The following is a 17,238-nucleotide window of genomic DNA, read 5'->3' on the forward strand; positions in this document are numbered from 1 at the left end:
TGAAGCTGAGGGGAGGAGAGCTGTTACTATTTTGGTACAAAAATGACTAGGCTATGTGGATATACTAGATATTTGACAATGCGTGTTGTGGTTTGGATGATCTTCTTGCAGGAGGGATACTCCCCTCTGACTATGGCAGTGAAGGAGAATCATGCCGAGATGGCAGAGTTCCTCCTCAAGGAGGGGGCTGACGTCAACACTAAGGACCAGGGAAACAGGTGGGTTTGTGTGATACCTTTAAAGATCAAATCTATTTTCCTGAGATGGAGAGATCTGGTAGAATAGTTAATAAATAAGTAATTTATTTTAGTTGAATTTCTTTGACAATTTAAAAACACAAACACAAATGTGGGTACAATGCATTTAAGCATTTGGCGAGGATGACCCAAAGAAGTTAAATGTAAACTACATGGCTAAAAGTAGGTGGACACCTGCTCGTCAAACATCTAATTCCAAAATCATGGCCATTAACATGGAGTTGGTCCCCCCTTTTGCTGCTATAATAGCCTCCACTCTTCTGGGAAGGCAGTCGGCGTTCCAATTCATCCCAAAGGTGTTCGATGCGGTTGAGGTCAGGGCTCTGTGCAGGCCAGTCAAGTTCTTCCACACCAATCTCAACAAACGATTTCTGTATGGACCTCGCTTGTGCAAGGGGTCATGCAGAAACAGGAAAGGGCCTACCCCAAACTGTTGCCACAAAGTTGGAAGCACAGAACTCTCTAGAATGTAATTATATGCTGTAGCATTAAGATTTCCCGTCACTGGAACTACGGGGCCTAGCCCGAACCATGAAAAACAGCCCCAGTGCATTATTCCTCCTCAACCAAACTTTACAGTTCTCCTGACATCCGCCAAACCCAGATTCGTCCGTCGTACTGCCAGATGGTGAAGCGTGATTCATCACTCCAGAGAACGCGTTTCCACTGCTCAAGAGTCCAATGGTGGTGAGCTTTACACCACTCCAGCCGACGCTTGGCATTGCGCATGGTGATCTTAGGCTTGTTTGCGGCTGCTCGCCCATGGAAACCAATTTCATGAAGCTCCCGACGAACAGTTCTTTTGCTGACGTTGCTTCCAGAGGCAGTTTGGAACTCGGTAGTGAGTGTTGCAACCAAGGACAGACGATTTCTACACGCTACGCTCTTCAGCACTCGGCGGTCCAGTTCTGTGAGCTTGTGTGGCCTACCACTTCATGGCTTAGCTGTTGTTGCTCCTAGACGTTTCCACTTCACAATAACATCACTTACAGCTAACCGGGGCAGCTCTTGCAGGGCAGAAATTGGACAAACTGACTTGTTGGAAAGGTGCAATCCTATGACAGTGCCAAGTTGAAAGTCACTGAGCTCTTCAGAAAGGCCATTCTACTGCCAATGTTTGTCTATGGAGATTGCATGGCTCTGTGCTCGAATTTATACACCTGTCAGCAACAGGTGTGGCTGTAATCGCCGAATCCACTAATTACAAACGTTTGGCCAAACTTCAAACATGTTACACATTCACAGCTAAAAGCTAAATTGCAGTAAAAATCACTTAGCCAAAATAATTTAACAACTCTGCATGAGCTCCCCAAGGACTGCCCGTTCAAATCAAAACCGCATCGGCAACGCTATCAGCTATCAGTAAAGCTAGTTAGCAGTCCAATCGATCTAATAATACATTTACTGCTGCTATTGAAAATAACAGATCCCAGATCACCAGATTTACGTGATCTCTATCTAATTATCTTCCAATAGCTTGCAGAAAACTAATTTTACGTAAGAACACTAAATATAATTTTACATTTACGTCATTTAGCAGTTGGTGCATTCAATTTATGATAGCCAGTGGGACAACCACCCTATTTTATTTATATATTTTTTTTTTAACGGGAGGGGCGGGTAGAAGGATTACTTTTGTACTATTCCAGGTATTCCTTAAAGAGGTAGGGTTTCAAGTGTCTCCGGAAGGTGGTCAGTGACTCCGCTGTCCTGGCGTCGTGGGGAAGCTTGTTCCACCATTGGGGTGCCAGAGCAGCGAATAGTTTTGACTGGGCTGAGCAGGAACTGTGCTTCCGTAGAGGTAGGGGGGCTAGGAGGCCAGAGGTGGATGAACGTAGTGCCCTCGTTTTGGTGTAGGATCAGAACCTGAAGGTAAGGAGGTGCCGTTCCCCTCACAGCTCCGTAGGCAAGCACCATGGTTTTGTAGTAGATGCGAGTTTCAACTGGAAGCCAGTGGAGTGTGCGGAGGAGCGGGGTGACATGAGAGAACTTAGGAAGGTTGAACACCAGACGGGCTGCAGCGTTCTGGATAAGTTGCAATACATTTGCTAGAGCTAACAGCTCAGCTAAGCTGCCCCCTAGGGCGTCATGGCAACTCTTCCTTCTTTCCTCCCTGCCTTGATGTAATCTGTGGTCTAACACACATTAATAGGTGATGGCAAGGGTTCCATTACTTAACTTTTGTCATATCAGCGCTTAGGCTACTTCAAGAAAGGGAATGAAAGGGAATTTTGGAATGCTAGATTCTGATATAGGAGAATGCACAGACCGATATGTGCACATTTACTCAACCTCCAGCTTTTGCTACCTTTAGGTCCCCATTAATGATCGCTGCTTGCAATGGACAAATCAGTATGGTGCGGATACTCCTGCAGTTCGACGCAGACATCACCTTAAAGGACAATAATGGATGGTCGTCTGATGACTATGCCGTGATGAACGGACACCATGCGTAAGTACTCAAACTGTCAATTCCTTAGACATATATACACTACCGGTCAAAAGTTTTAGAACACCTACTCATTCAAGGGATTTTATTTATTTTTTACTATTTTATACATTGTAGAATAATAGTCAAGACATCAAATCTATGAAATAACACATACGGAATCATGTAGTAACCAAAGAAGTGTTAAACAAACATTTTTTGTCATTTAGCAGACGCTCTTAGTGCCTTGCTCAAGGGCACATCGACAGATTTTTCACCTAGTCGGCTCGGGGATTAGAACCAGCGACCTTTCGGTTACTGGCACAACGCTCTTACCCACTAAGCTACCTGGTCTTCCTGTTATATTTGAGATTCTTCAAATAGCCACCCTTTACCTAGATGACAGCTTTGCACACTCTTGACATTCTCTCAACCAACTTCACCTGGAATGCTTTTCCAACATTTTTGAAGGAGTTCCCACATATACTGAGCACTTGTTGGCTGCTTTTCCTTCATTCTGCGGTCCGACTCATCACAAACCATCTCAATTTGGATGAGGTCGGGGGATTGTGGAGGCAAGGTCATCTGATGCAGCACTCCATCACTCTACTTCTTGGTCTCTCTAAGCCCAAACCAGATGGGATGGCGTATCGCTGCAGAATGCTGTGGTAGCCATGCTCGTTAAATCACAGACAGTGTCACCAGCAAAGCACCCCCACACCATAACACCACCTTCTCCATGCTTTACGGTGGGAAATACACATGCAGAGATAATCCGTTCACCCACAACGCGTCTCACAAAGACACAGCGGTTGGAACCAAAAATCTCAAATTTGGACTCCAGACCAAAGGACACATTTCCACTGGTTTAATGTCCATTGCTTGTGTTTCTTGTCCCAAGCAAGTCTCTTCTTCTTATTGGTGTCCTTTAGTAGAGGTTTATTTGCAGCAATTTGACCAAGAAGGCCTGATTCACTTAGTCTCCTCTGAACAGTTGATGTTGAGATATGTCTCTTACTTGAACTCTGTGAAGCATTTATTTGGGCTGCAATTTCTGAGGCTGGTAACTCTAATGAACTTATCCTCTGCAGCAGAGGTAACTCTGGGTCTTCCATTCCTGTGGCATTCCTCATGAGAGCCAGTTTCATCATAGAGCTTGATGGTTTCTGCGACTGCACTTGAAGAAACTTTAAAAGTTCTTGACATTTTTTACTAGAAAATAATAAGAAATTAAGAAAAACCCTTGAATGAGTACGTGTTCTAAAACTTTTGACTGGTTGGGTGTGTGTGTGTGTGTATCTATGTGTATATATTATACAGTGAGGGAAAAAAGTATTTGATCCCCTGCTGATTTTGTACGTTTGCCCACTGACAAATAAATGATCAGTCTATAATTTTAATGGTAGGTTTATTTGAACAGTGAGAGACAGAATAACAACAAAAACATCCAAAAAAACGCATGTCAAAAATGTTATAAATTGATTTGCATTTTAATGAGGGAAATAAGTATTTGACCCCCTCTCAATCAGAAAGATTTCTGGCTCCCAGGTGTCTTTTATACAGGTAACGAGCTGAGATTAGGAGCACACTCTTAAAGGGAGTGCTCCTAATCTCAGTTTGTTACCTGTATAAAAGGCACCTGTCCACAGAAGCAATCAATCAATCAGATTCCAAACTCTCCACCATGGCCAAGACCAAAGAGCTCTCCAATGATGTCAGGGACAAGATTGTAGACCTACACAAGGCTGGAATGGGCAACAAGCGCATCGCCAAGCAGCTTGGTGAGAAGGTGACAACAGTTGGTGCTATTATTCGCAAATGGAAGAAACACAAAAGGACTGTCAATCTCCCTCGGCCTTGGGCTCCATGCAAGATCTCACCTCGTGGAGTTGCAATGATCATGAGAACGGTGAGGAATCAGCCCAGAACTACACGGGAGGATCTTGTCAATGATCTCAAGGCAGCTGGGACCATAGTCACCAAGAAAACAATTGGTAACACACTACGCCGTGAAGGACTGAAATCCTGCAGCGCCCGCAAGGTCCCCCAGCTCAAGAAAGCACATATACATGCCGGTCTGAAGTTTGCCAATGAACATCTGAATGATTGAGAGGAGAACTGGGTGAAAGTGTTGTGGTCAGATGAGACCAAAATGGCGCTCTTTGGCATCAACTCAACTCGCCGTGTTTGGAGGAGGAGGAATGCTGCCTATGACCCCAAGAACACCATCCCCACCGTCAAACATGGAGGTGGAAACATTATGCTTTTGGGGTGTTTTTCTGCTAAGGGGACAGGACAACTTCACCGCATCAAAGAGACGGCGGACGGGGCCATGTACCGTCAAATCTTGGGTGAGAACCTCCTTCCCTCAGCCAGGGCATTGAAAATAGGTTGTGGATGGGTATTCCAGCATGACAATGACCCAAAACACACGGCCAAGGCAACAAAGGAGTGGCTCAAGAAGAAGTACATTAAGGTTCTGGAGTGGCCTAGCCAGTCTCCAGACATTAATCCCATAGAAAATCTGTGGAGGGAGCTGAAGGTTCGAGTTACCAAACGTCAGCCACGAAACCTTAATGACTTGGAGAAGATCTGCAAAGAGGAGTGGGACAAAATCCCTCCTGAGATGTGTGCAAACCTGGTGGAGAACTACAAGAAACGTCTGACCTCTGTGATTGCCAACAAGGGTTTTGCCACCAAGTACTAAGTAATGTTTTGCAGAGGGGTCAAATACTTATTTCCCTCATTAAAATGCAAATCAATGTATAACATTTTTGACATACGTTTTTCTGGATTTTGTTGTTGTTATTCTGTCTCTCACTGTTCAAATAAACCTACCATTAAAATTATAGACTTATCATTTCTTTGTCAGTGGGATAACGTACAAAATCAACAGGGGATCAAATACTTTTTTCCCTCACTGTGTGTATATATATATATATATAACACACACTACCGTTCAAAAGTTTGTGGTTACTTCGAAATGTCCTTGTTTTCAAAAGAAAAACAATTTTTTTTGTCCATTAAAATAACAACAATTTGATCAGAAATACATTGTAGACATTGTTAATGTTGTAAATGGCTATTGTATTTGGAAACGGCAGATTTCTAATTTATCTACATAGGCGTACAGAGGCCCATTATCAGCAACCATCAGTCCTGTGTTCCAATGGCACGTTGTGTTTGCTAATCCAAGTTTATCATTTTAAAAGGCTAATTGATCATTAGAAAACCCTTTTGCAATTATGTTAGCACAGCTGAAAACTGTTGTGCTGATTTAAAGAAGCAATACAACTGGCCTTCTTTAGACTAGTTGAGTATCTGGAGCAGAAATTGTGAGTTTGATTATAGGCTCAAAATGGCCAGTAACAAAGAACTTTCTTCTGAAGCTCGTCAGTCTATTCTTGTTCAGAGAAATGAAGGCTATTCCATGCAAGAAATTGCCAAGAAACTGAAGATCTCGTACAACGCTGTGTACTACTCCCTTCACAGAACAGCGCAAACTGGCTCTAACCAGAATAGAAAGAGGAGTGGGAGGCCCCGGTGCACAACTGAGCAAGAAGACAAATGCATTAGTGTCTAGTTTGAGAAACACGCGCCTCACAGGTCGTCAACTGGCAGCTTCATTAAATAATACCCGCAAAACACCAGTCTCAACGTCAACAGTGAAGAGGCGACTCCAGGATGCTGACCTTCTAGGCAGAGTTGCAAAGAAAAAGCCATATCTCAGACTGGCCAATAAAAATAAAAGATTAAGATGGGCAAAATAACACAGACACTGGACAGATTAATCGAAGTTTGAGGTGTTCGGATCACAAAGAAGAACATTTGTGAGACGCAGACCAAATGAAAAGATGCTGGAGGGGTGCTTGATGCCATCTGTCAAGCATGGTGGAGGCAATGTGATGGTCTGGTAGTGCCTTGGTGGTGGTAAAGTGGGAGATTTGTACAGGGTAAAAGGGAACTTGAAGGAAGGCTATCACTCCATTTTGCAACGCCATGCCATGCCATACACTGTGTACGGCTCTTGATTGGAGCTAATTTCCACCTACAACATTACAAAGACTCAAAGCACAGCTCCAAACTATGCAATAACTATTTAGGGAAGAAGGAGTCAGCTGGTATACTGTCTATAATGGAGTGGCCAGCACAGTCACCTGATCTCAACCCTATTGAGCTGTTGTGGGAGCAGCTTGACCGTAAGAAGTGCCCATCAAGCCAATCCAATTTGTGGGAGGTGCTTCAGGAAGCATGGGGTGAAATCTCTTCAGATTACCGCAACAAATTGACAACTAGAATGCCAAAGGTCTGCAATTGCTGCAAATGGAGGATTCTTTGACGAAAGCAAAGTTTGAAGGACACAATTATTATTTATATAAAAAATCATTATTTCTAACCTTGTCAATGACTATGACAATGAATATATATATATATATATATATATATATATATATATATATATATATATATATATATATATAGATAGAGAGATAGAGAGATAGAGATATATATATATACAGTGGGGAAAAAAAGTATTTAGTCAGCCACCAATTGTGCAAGTTCTCCCACTTAAAAAGATGAGAGAGGCCTGTAATTTTCATCATAGGTACACGTCAACTATGACAGACAAAAATAGAAAAAAAAATCAAGAAAATCACATTGTAGGATTTTTAATGAATTTATTGGCATATGATGGTGGAAAATAAGTATTTGGTCAATAACAAAAGTTTCTCAATACTTTGTTATATACCCTTTGTTGGCAATGACACAGGTCAAACGTTTTCTGTAAGTCTTCACAAGGTTTTCACACACTGTTGCTGGTATTTTGGCCCATTCCTCCATGCAGATCTCCTCTAGAGCAGTGATGTTTTGGGGCTGTCGCTGGGCAACACAGACTTTCAACTCCCTCCAAATATTTTCTATGGGGTTGAGATCTGGAGACTGGCTAGGCCACTCCAGGACCTTGAAATGCTTCTTACGAAGCCACTCCTTCGTTGCCCGGGCGGTGTGTTTGGGATCATTGTCATGCTGAAAGACCCAGCCACGTTTCATCTTCAATGCCCTTGCTGATGGAAGGAGGGTTTCACTCAAAATCTCACGATACATGGCCCCATTCATTCTTTCCTTTACACGGATCAGTCGTCCTGGTCCCTTTGCAGAAAAACAGCCCCAAAGCATGATGTTTCCAACCCCATGCTTCACAGTAGGTATGGTGTTCTTTGGATGCAACTCAGCATTCTTTGTCCTCCAAACATGACGAGTTGAGTTTTTACCAAAAAGTTATATTTTGGTTTCATCTGACCATATGACATTCTCCCAATCCTCTTCTGGATCATCCAAATGCACTTCAGACGGGCCTGGACATGTACTGGCTTAAGCAGGGGGACACGTCTCGCACTGCAGGATTTGAGTCCCTGGCGGCGTAGTGTGTTACTGATGGTTGGCTTTGTTACTTTGGTCCCAGCTCTCAGCAGGTCATTCACTAGGTCCCCCCGTGTGGTTCTGGGATTTTTGCTCACCGTTCTTGTGATCATTTTGACCCCACGGGGTGAGATCTTGCATGGAGCCCCAGATCGAGGGAGATTATCAGTGGTCTTGTATGTCTTCCATTTCCTAATAATTGCTCCCACAGTTGATTTCTTCAAACCAAGTTTACCTGTTGCAGATTCAGTCTTCCCAGCCTGGTGCAGGTCTACAATTTTGTTTTTGGTGTCCTTTGACAGCTCTTTGGTCTTGGGCATTGTGAAGTTTGGAGTGTGACTGTTTGAGGTTGTGGACAGGTGTCTTTTATACTGATAACAAGTTCAAACAGGTGCCATTAATACAGGTAACGAGTGGAGGACAGAGGAGCCTCTTAAAGAAGAAGTTACAGGTCTGTGAGAGCCAGAAATCTTGCTTGTTTGTAGGTGACCAAATACTTATTTTCCACCATAATTTGCAAATAAATTCATTAAAAATCCTACAATGGGATTTTCTGGATTTTTTTTTCTCAATTTGTCTGTCATAGTTGACGTGTACCTATGATGAAAATTACAGGCCTCTCATCTTTTTAAGTGGGAGAACTTGCACAATTGGTGGCTGACTAAATACTTTTTTGCCCCACTGTATATAGATATATATATAGATATATATATAGATAGATATATAGATATAGATATATATAGATATATAGATATAGATATATAGATATATAGATATATATATATAGATATAGATATAGATATATTTTTTTTTTTCATTTTTTTTTTCTTCATACTTTGTATTCTGTTTTCTTGCTTTTGCTGGCTGGTGTCAGACTGAAACTCTTCTAAAAAATCCCACTACCTCCTAACGAGCCATCAAACTGGCAAAACGTCAATACATGACTAAGAACAAATCCTACGACGCCTGCTCTGACGCTCGTCGGATGTGGCGGGGCTTGCAAACTATCATGGATTACAAAGGTAAACCCAGCCGCGAGCTGCCCAGTGACGTACTAGATGAGCTTGCTTCGAGGCAATCAACACTGAACCATGAATGAGAGCACCAGCTGTTCCGGGTGACTGTGTGATCACACTCTGCGTAGCCGATGTGAGTTAGACCTTTTAAACAGGTTAATACTCACAAGGCCGCAGGGCCAGACAGATTACTAGGATGCGTGCTCGGAGCATGCGCTGTCCAGCTGGCAAGTGCCTTTACTGACGTTTTCAACCTCTCCCTGACCCAGTCTGTAATACCTACATGTTTCAAGCAGACCACCATGGTCCCTGTGCCCAAGAACGCCAAAGTAACATGTCTAAGTGATTATCGCCACGTAGCACTCACATCTGTAGTCATGAAATGCTTTGAAGGTCATAGGACAGATCCACAGGGGATGCAATCTCTATTGCACTCCACTCTGCCCTCTTCCACCTGGACAAGAACACCATTGTGAGAATGCTGTTCAGCGTTCAACACCATAGTACCCTCTGAACTCATCACAAAGCTAAGGATCCAGGGACTGAAAACCTCCGTCTGCAACTGGATCACGGACTTCCTGACGGGCCGCCCCCCGGGTGGTGAGGGTAGGCAACAACACATCCGCAACGGTGACCCTCAATACGGGGGCCCCTCAGGGGTGTGTGCTTAGTCCCCTCCTCTACTCCCTGTTCACCCACGACCGCGTGGCCGCGCACGACTCCCAACACATTCATTAAGTGTTTTATTCAATACCAGTCAAAAGTTTGGACACACCTACTCATTCAAGGGATTTTCTTTATTTTTACTATTTTCTACATTGTAGAATAATAGTGAAGACATCAAAACGATGAAAAGTGTTAAACAAATCAAAATATATTTTATATTTGAGATTCTTCAAATAGCCACCCTTTTGCCTTGATGACACACTCTTGGCATTCTCTTAACCAGCTTCATGAGGTAGTCACCTGGAATGCATTTCAATTAACAGGTGTACCTTCTTATAAGTTAATTTGTGGAATTTATTTCCTTAATGCGTTTGAGCCAGTCAGTTGTGTTGTGAAGATACAGAAGATAGCCATATTTGGTAAAATACCAAGTCCATATTATGGCAAGAACAGCTCAAATAAGCAAAGAGAAATGACAGTCCATCATTACTTTAAGACATGAAGGTCAGTCAATACGGAAAATGTCAAGAACTTTGAAAGTTCTTCAATTGCAGTCGCAAAAAACATCAAGCGCTATGATGAAACTGGCTCTCATGAGGACCGCGACAGGAATGGAAGATCCAGAGTTACCTCTGCTGCAGAGGATAAGTTCATTAGAGTTACCAGCCTCTGAAATTGCAACCCAAATAAATGCTTCACAGAGTTCAAGTAACAGACACATCTCAACATCAACTGTTCAGAGGAGACTAAGTGAATCAGGCCTTTATGGTCGAATTGCTGCAAAGAAACCACAACGAAAGATCACAAATAAGAAGAAGAGACCTGCTTGGGCCCAGAAACATGAGCAATGGACATTAGACCGGTGGAAATGTGTCATTTGGTCTGGAATCCAAATCTGAGATTTTTGGTTCCAACCGCCGTGTCTTTGTGAGACGCGGTGTGGGTGAACGGATTATCTCCGCATGTGTATTTCCCACCGTAAAGCATGGAGGAGGTGTTATGGTGTGGGGGTGCTCTGCTGGTTACATTGTCTAATTAATTTAGAATTCAAGGCACACTTAACCAGCATGGCTACCACAGCATTCTACAGCTCTACACCATCCCATCTGGTTTGGGCTTAGGGTTGTTTTTCAACAGGAAAATGACCCAACACACCTCCAGGCTGTGTAAGGGCTATTTTATCAAGAAGAAGTATGTGGACACCTGGTCGTCGAACATCTCATTCCAAAATCATGGGCATTAATATGGAGTTGGTCCCCCCTTTGCTGCTTTAACAGGCTCCGCTCTTTTGGGAAGGCTTTCCACTAGATTTTGGAACATTGTTGCGGGGACTTGTTTCCATTCAGCCAAAAGCACTTAGTGAGGTCGGGCACTGATGTCAAGATCGGTGTGGAAGAACTTGACTGGCCTGCACAGAGCCTTGACCTCAACCCCATCGAACACCTTTGAGATGAATTGTAACGCCGGTTGCAAGCTTTTTATTACTTTTATTATTATTATTATTATGTGTTATTACTTTACTATTTTTTCTCTATTTTCTTTTTTTTCCGACATTGTTGGGAAGGGCCCATAAGTAAGCATTTCACTCTTAGTCTACACCTTTCCTTTACCGTTTGTTTACGAAGCATCTGAGGAATAACATTTGATTTAAACAGCACAATGATGTTTGTTGTCCATTGTCTTTACTTAGTTGTTTAGCACAGTTAACATAATTTATTATTTTCTATAGATGTTCTATTCTTGTTCCACCAGCCATATTGTCTCTGTGTTCTGTTGTATGCCTGTGTGTCTTCTTGTCCTTTTATGTGACTTATGCTGGTGACTAATCCAATTTCCTCTTTTGGGATCAATAAAGTTTATTTAACAGTAGATGCATTTCCAATCCTGTGTCATCCCGGTTTCAGTTGTTCCCATCTCATCATTGAGCATGGCACCAAGAAGAAGTCCATGCCGTCTCCCGCCCACGCCCCGGCCAAAAAGAAGCGAGCTTCCATGTTGGGCAGCCCTTCCCAAGAAGCAGGCTTCTCTCTTGGGGGACCAGCCACTGACAAAGATGGTACGTAAAGGATTCAATTTCATCTCATCATAATGTTACATTGGTTTATGTGTGTTGTTTACTAATGACTATAACGCAAATGTCAGTTACCGTATGCATTGTCTGCTATAACGGGTTGTTATGGCAATGTGCAGTTTTTCATGTTCATTACCATGTTAATATTATTCGTTCACCTCGATTGTTTCATTTACCCCTCATGCAATACCACTTGGCTGGATCTAGAGCAAGGAGCGAGTGAAGGAGGGAGAGGTATTGCCAGCAGTGAAAATAGCACAACAAGATCAGACAAACTTGTCAAGCGTTGTTTAATTTCAAAGAATGAAAGGAACATATTTGTGAGAGATTTAGGCTAAATTAGCTTCCATCTAAGGTCTAACTTCGGTACTTAACTGACTAGTTTCTGTTCAGCTAGTGTTGGCTCTCTTGATCCTAATGAGGTTAGATGTCTGAGCTTGTTGTTCTATATGCTTTATTGCAGTGTTTTTGTAGGTGGCTTTTCTCCCAGTGGCTTTTCTCATTCAAGATTGTTAGGGTGTGAAAATGTGCAGTGTAAGATGTATGTCTTTTGTTGTTTGTGATTATCAGCTGATTTTAAATGTTAACACACCTAGAACTGTTGAAAGTGATGCACAGTCAATACTAATTTGGCTTACTGTGTTGCAGATGTTGAAGACAATTCGCAAACAGAGTCAATAAGTCGGTAAGCAATGATCATCTTAGCCTCGTTCGACCATCCTGATCTCGCGAGCTTACGTTCTGTTTCGCTTCACGGATGAAGTGAAACCAAAGCGCAGTGGTCAGGATGGTGGAACAGGCTACATCTTCTCTGATATAGTAAGTACATTTGCACAAACATGAACCTCATTACTTCTCTTCATCAAATTGACTTACATTGTAGGGCTTCAAAAAGTGCGGCTGACGATTCCTGGGCATCCTCAGATGAACAGGACGAATTGGATATAACCCCAAAGGTCTTTATGATGAATCCATTATTTGCACAACCATCTGTTGATTCATTTTGAGTTTGACTAGCTATATGATTTCCCTTATCTCACAGAAACATCCCAAGCTAAACCTAAAGAAACTGATGAATGCCTCCAAAAAGGGAAAGAATGACGGTAATAATTTAAGTTTGTTCACGTATTAGTAACCCTCTGTTAGTCTGTGGCTGTGTAGTAACATATCACCCCTGCCCTGTAGCTGTACCCGTAAACGATCTCGACAAGCCATGGAGCGGCCCTGAGTCCGAGAGTGAGAACCGAGTCCAGAGAAACCCATCCCTCCCCAAGGCTTTCCCACCCAGCAGCGCCCCCCAGCACCTAGTCTCCCCCTCACCCGCTGCCTCCTTTACCTCCAAACCTCCCCAGATGACCTCCACCCCTCTCCAGAGTTCCAGGAAGGTAATGTAGTGTAGCTAACACTGTGGTAACTTGAGCTTCTGGGTGACACCTTTCTCTCTATTCTCTCCCTTTTCTCCTATTATTCATCCATGAACACATTTACAAGCAGAAGGCGACAGAGTGGAGCTGGAGGAGACTAAGGGGAGTGAGCTGCCCTCCGAGCAGCCGTCTGGTAGTAAGGCGAGAGGTAGAGACTCACCTGAGGAAAGCCCTGAGAGAGAGGATGAGGATGATGAAGATGATGATGACGAAGACGAAGACGATGAAGACTACGATGATGACGATGATGAAGATGATGATGATGATGAAGATCCAGAGGAAGATGAGGAGGACGATGAGGAGGACGAAGATGACTATGATGAAGAGCAGGAAGGTGAAGAGGAGGAAGAGTGTGACGTTACTGTGACTTTGGTCAAAGCAGAAGGAATTGGAGCAGAGGAATTGCTCAAAACGTCCAATGCTGAAGCTGTTGATATTGTTGATGAGGATGATCAAACTATGCCCGGTATCGAGGTTTCTGATACTGTAGTAGCTGGTTCAGAGCATGTAGATACAGCTGGAGAGATGGGGGCTCCTGAGAATGTTTCCAATGCGGAGAGCCAAGCCAATGAGAGAATGGATGCTGAGATTCTAGTTGGAACATCAAACTATGGTGTCGTAGTGACTCTAGATGTAGAGGAGGACTGTGTGGTGTCAGCCATCAGGGTAGAGTCCAGGTTTTCGGATGAAGAGGACAGTTTAGGTAATGAGCTAAATGGGACATCAGATAATACGTTTGTTCCAGAGCCAGGTTCGCCGGCAAAGCCCAAGACTCCCCCACACAGCACAGGAATTCCTCCATCACAGAGAAACGTAGAAGATTTTGATGATGAAGAAGGGATTGGTGATGAAGATGCACCTGCAGACTCCTGGAGTGATGAGGCAAAACCTATTGCTGATGATGAGGAAGATAATATCAGAGAAACTTTAGATCATACCTCAACTCTTGGGGAGCCAAACAACACAAGTGCAGTTTCTCAGGGTGAAACGCATAGGCCAAGATCTTCAGACGATTCTTTTGATTCCAAAGATGATGATGATAATGATGACATTGCTAAACCAAAGGTAGATAAACACAAATCCTCATGGTATTCCCATTCAGATGAAAATGACAAAGACAATGGTGCCTCACCCACTAAAGATGATGATGATGATAATGAGCTAAATGAGGATTTTGTTCAATCAAAGGTAGATACATTCAAGTCTTTGACATGGGATTCCCCATCAGATGAAAATGACAAAGTCAATGGTGCCTCAACCACTAAAGAAGATGACGATGAGGTAATTGATGTGATTCCCCATCTTGAAGGAGAAGATCTAAGATCAGATTTCCAGCTAGAACCATCAACCTCCCCCGTACAAAGCATATCACCAAAGCGCATCTCACTAAAACCAAAGGTAGATGAACCCAAGTCCTCCTGGGATTCTTCATCAGATGACAATGACAAAAAAGGTGCCTCACCCAGTAGAGATGGATGTTTAGAGATTCATGATTCAGGTAAGTTGTCACCAAGCCTGAGTGTCGCATCACCAAGAATCCGGGCAGAGGACCAACAGCGTTCTGATGATTCTTGGGAAGACAAAGATGTGGTAGATGAAGTTGAGGAGATGCCAAATGACGATGCCTCTCCTGCAGAGTCTCCAGAACCAGGAGAGAAAAAGGCTGCCATTAAAGATTCATTTGATGATGATTTACCAGGAATTGGTGAACAAGTTGAGGATAAAAAGATGTATGATGATGATGATGGTTGGGATGATGATGATGATGATGATGATGATGATGATGATGATGACTATGTGAATGGGGATATAGCAGCTACAGGGTCTCCAGAACCTGAAGAAGCTATTTCTCCCATTCAACACAAGACAGACGAGAACTCTCCTCGTAAATGGACAAGCCCTCCAAGGTCCCCCAGAAGAGAGATAAAGTACATGGACAATTTGGAGAGAGGGCCAACTCCAAGAGACTTGCTATCACCAATAACCAGGCCTATGAGTGCGTTATCCAGGCCTACTACTGCAAACGAGGAGATGTTAAATGAAGGGGCTGGTGAACTGGATCTATCTCAACCCCAAAAGGATGTTGAGTCAGATGAGTCAATTCCTGTGTCAATGATTGATGAAGACTTTGAAGATGATTGGCAGGATGGAAAAGAGATGGCAGACGACAAGGGAGAGGATTATGACATGAGTGACAAAGACGAAGAGAGAAGCGAAGACACTGACAGCCAAGACCAAAAACTGCAATACGATTTTGCCAGCGGTACTATCAAAGTTCCTGATGAGGGAAACGATTCTGATAACACACTAGGAGAAGATGACATCGAGAGCATTGGTGAGAAGGATGATGCGAAATCAGGTAGACCTCCAGTGACACCTATCAAACACAGTCCTGAGACTAGTAAAATGTTTGGAAATACTTCAAGTGAAGACGAGGCTGCCTCAGACGCTGATTCCGAGGATGACCCAAAGCCTGATGCTATGAATGCTGCTCACACTCCAATAGAGGATATAGATGAAATCTATGACGAACAAGGTGGACTTGACCAGGAGCCTACTGACCAGAATTACCCTGGTGAAACTCATGAGGACAAACCTGAGAAGGATGACGTGGAGCTACAGAGTACCCACAGCAAAGACTGTACTTATGTCGCTGCTGTTCAGCAGCATGAGTCTGACATGAGCGATGGATTTTCAGATCAAGAGGAAGAATTACCTCAAACAGACATTGATGATGTCGATGTTAATTCACCCTTCGAGGATGAGCCAGAGTATGTTGAAAGGGCAACATTAGAGGTCAGAGACAATAAAGACCCAGTCAAAGGCATCAATCTGCCTATCAAACGGGTAAGAGTTATAGGTGGTGAGTTATAGTACAACAACTAGGCTTTAGGCATGTAGTTCAATGATTTTCAAACCCAAACCAATATTAGATATATTTGCTGTGGGAAACTATTTAGTCTTCTTACTGTGAGAATAAACTGTATAATCATCATCAGACAGGTGCTTGTTGCTGTTAACAGAGCCTTAACAAATTATTTTCTCCACTCAGGAAAAAGATTTCACAGAGGATGAAGAAGATGATGAGGAGGAGGAAGACAGAGGTGGTGATGGAGAAGATGAGGAAGAGAAAAGCTACAAGGAGGAGATGGATAAGGGAAAGACAAAACATCAGCCAGAAGAGGAAAAAGACGATCCCCTTGATGATGATTCACCAGTCCTAGGAAGTGAAGACACCTCCAAAGAAAAACAAAGAGGTAACTTGCTAAATCTAGAGATAAAAATCTCTGTCCAGAGAGTACTTTACTACAAAAGAAATAAAAATAGAAAATATGCAACATTTCAAAACAATTCCTCCTTAGATTTCCTTTCTGAGTTGGGTCTGGAGAAGGGAGATGATGAGGAAGACTCATGGGACACTGAGGTACTGTAAAAAACAAGGAATCTTTTTGGACTTCCTGGTAGCATTGGCCAATGGCCATACTGTCAGATTTACTAACAGACAAACTCCTCTTCCAGTCTGGGTCTGGCAGTCCCAGAAAACAGCATGGCCGAGATCCTGCAAAGGTGCCACATGTTTCCATTATTTCAGAGGAGAACAAAGAAGGTAATTCTCATTCTCACATTTATCTGTAAATGTTTTAACCCCATCAGCACTTGATGATCTCTAAGCAAAATGATGGATGACCGCCATTATAGCATGCTTTCTTTGCGATCATTCCAGCTATCATTTGATGCTCCAAGTATGACTATCCTGCAAAAAATAGTAAAATTTTTGTGGCAGGTAGATTTAAAAAAATACCTGCCAAAATATTTTTTGTTGTTGCATTAATTACACCAAAAAATAAAAATCATGCTTAGTAATGTTTCTAAAACAAGGAATGCCTTTCTATTAAGAACTAATGTGGTATATTGTTATATTTAATGTAATATTTGTGACCAAAATATCACAGAT

At 42.8% G+C, this 17,238-nt stretch overlaps 1 protein-coding gene across 1 annotated transcript in view; it reads left to right on the plus strand.

Annotated features, from left to right (window-relative positions):
* Positions 1-17,238, plus strand: part of ankrd26 (ankyrin repeat domain containing 26) — a 117,891-nt gene that overhangs the window by 20,323 nt on the left and 80,330 nt on the right. Inside the window, exons 5-14 of the mRNA XM_084169135.1 lie at positions 112-218; positions 2,572-2,709; positions 11,693-11,844; positions 12,508-12,544; positions 12,743-12,815; positions 12,902-12,962; positions 13,045-13,244; positions 16,336-16,540; positions 16,646-16,707; positions 16,803-16,890. Coding sequence (XP_084025261.1) covers positions 112-218; positions 2,572-2,709; positions 11,693-11,844; positions 12,508-12,544; positions 12,743-12,815; positions 12,902-12,962; positions 13,045-13,244; positions 16,336-16,540; positions 16,646-16,707; positions 16,803-16,890 — 1,123 coding nt within the window. The remainder of the gene's footprint in view (positions 1-111; positions 219-2,571; positions 2,710-11,692; positions 11,845-12,507; positions 12,545-12,742; positions 12,816-12,901; positions 12,963-13,044; positions 13,245-16,335; positions 16,541-16,645; positions 16,708-16,802; positions 16,891-17,238) is intronic.

The sequence above is a fragment of the Coregonus lavaretus genome, assembly GCF_964263955.1.
Source record: "Coregonus lavaretus genome assembly, chromosome: 9".
Lineage (NCBI taxonomy): Eukaryota > Metazoa > Chordata > Actinopteri > Salmoniformes > Salmonidae > Coregonus > Coregonus lavaretus.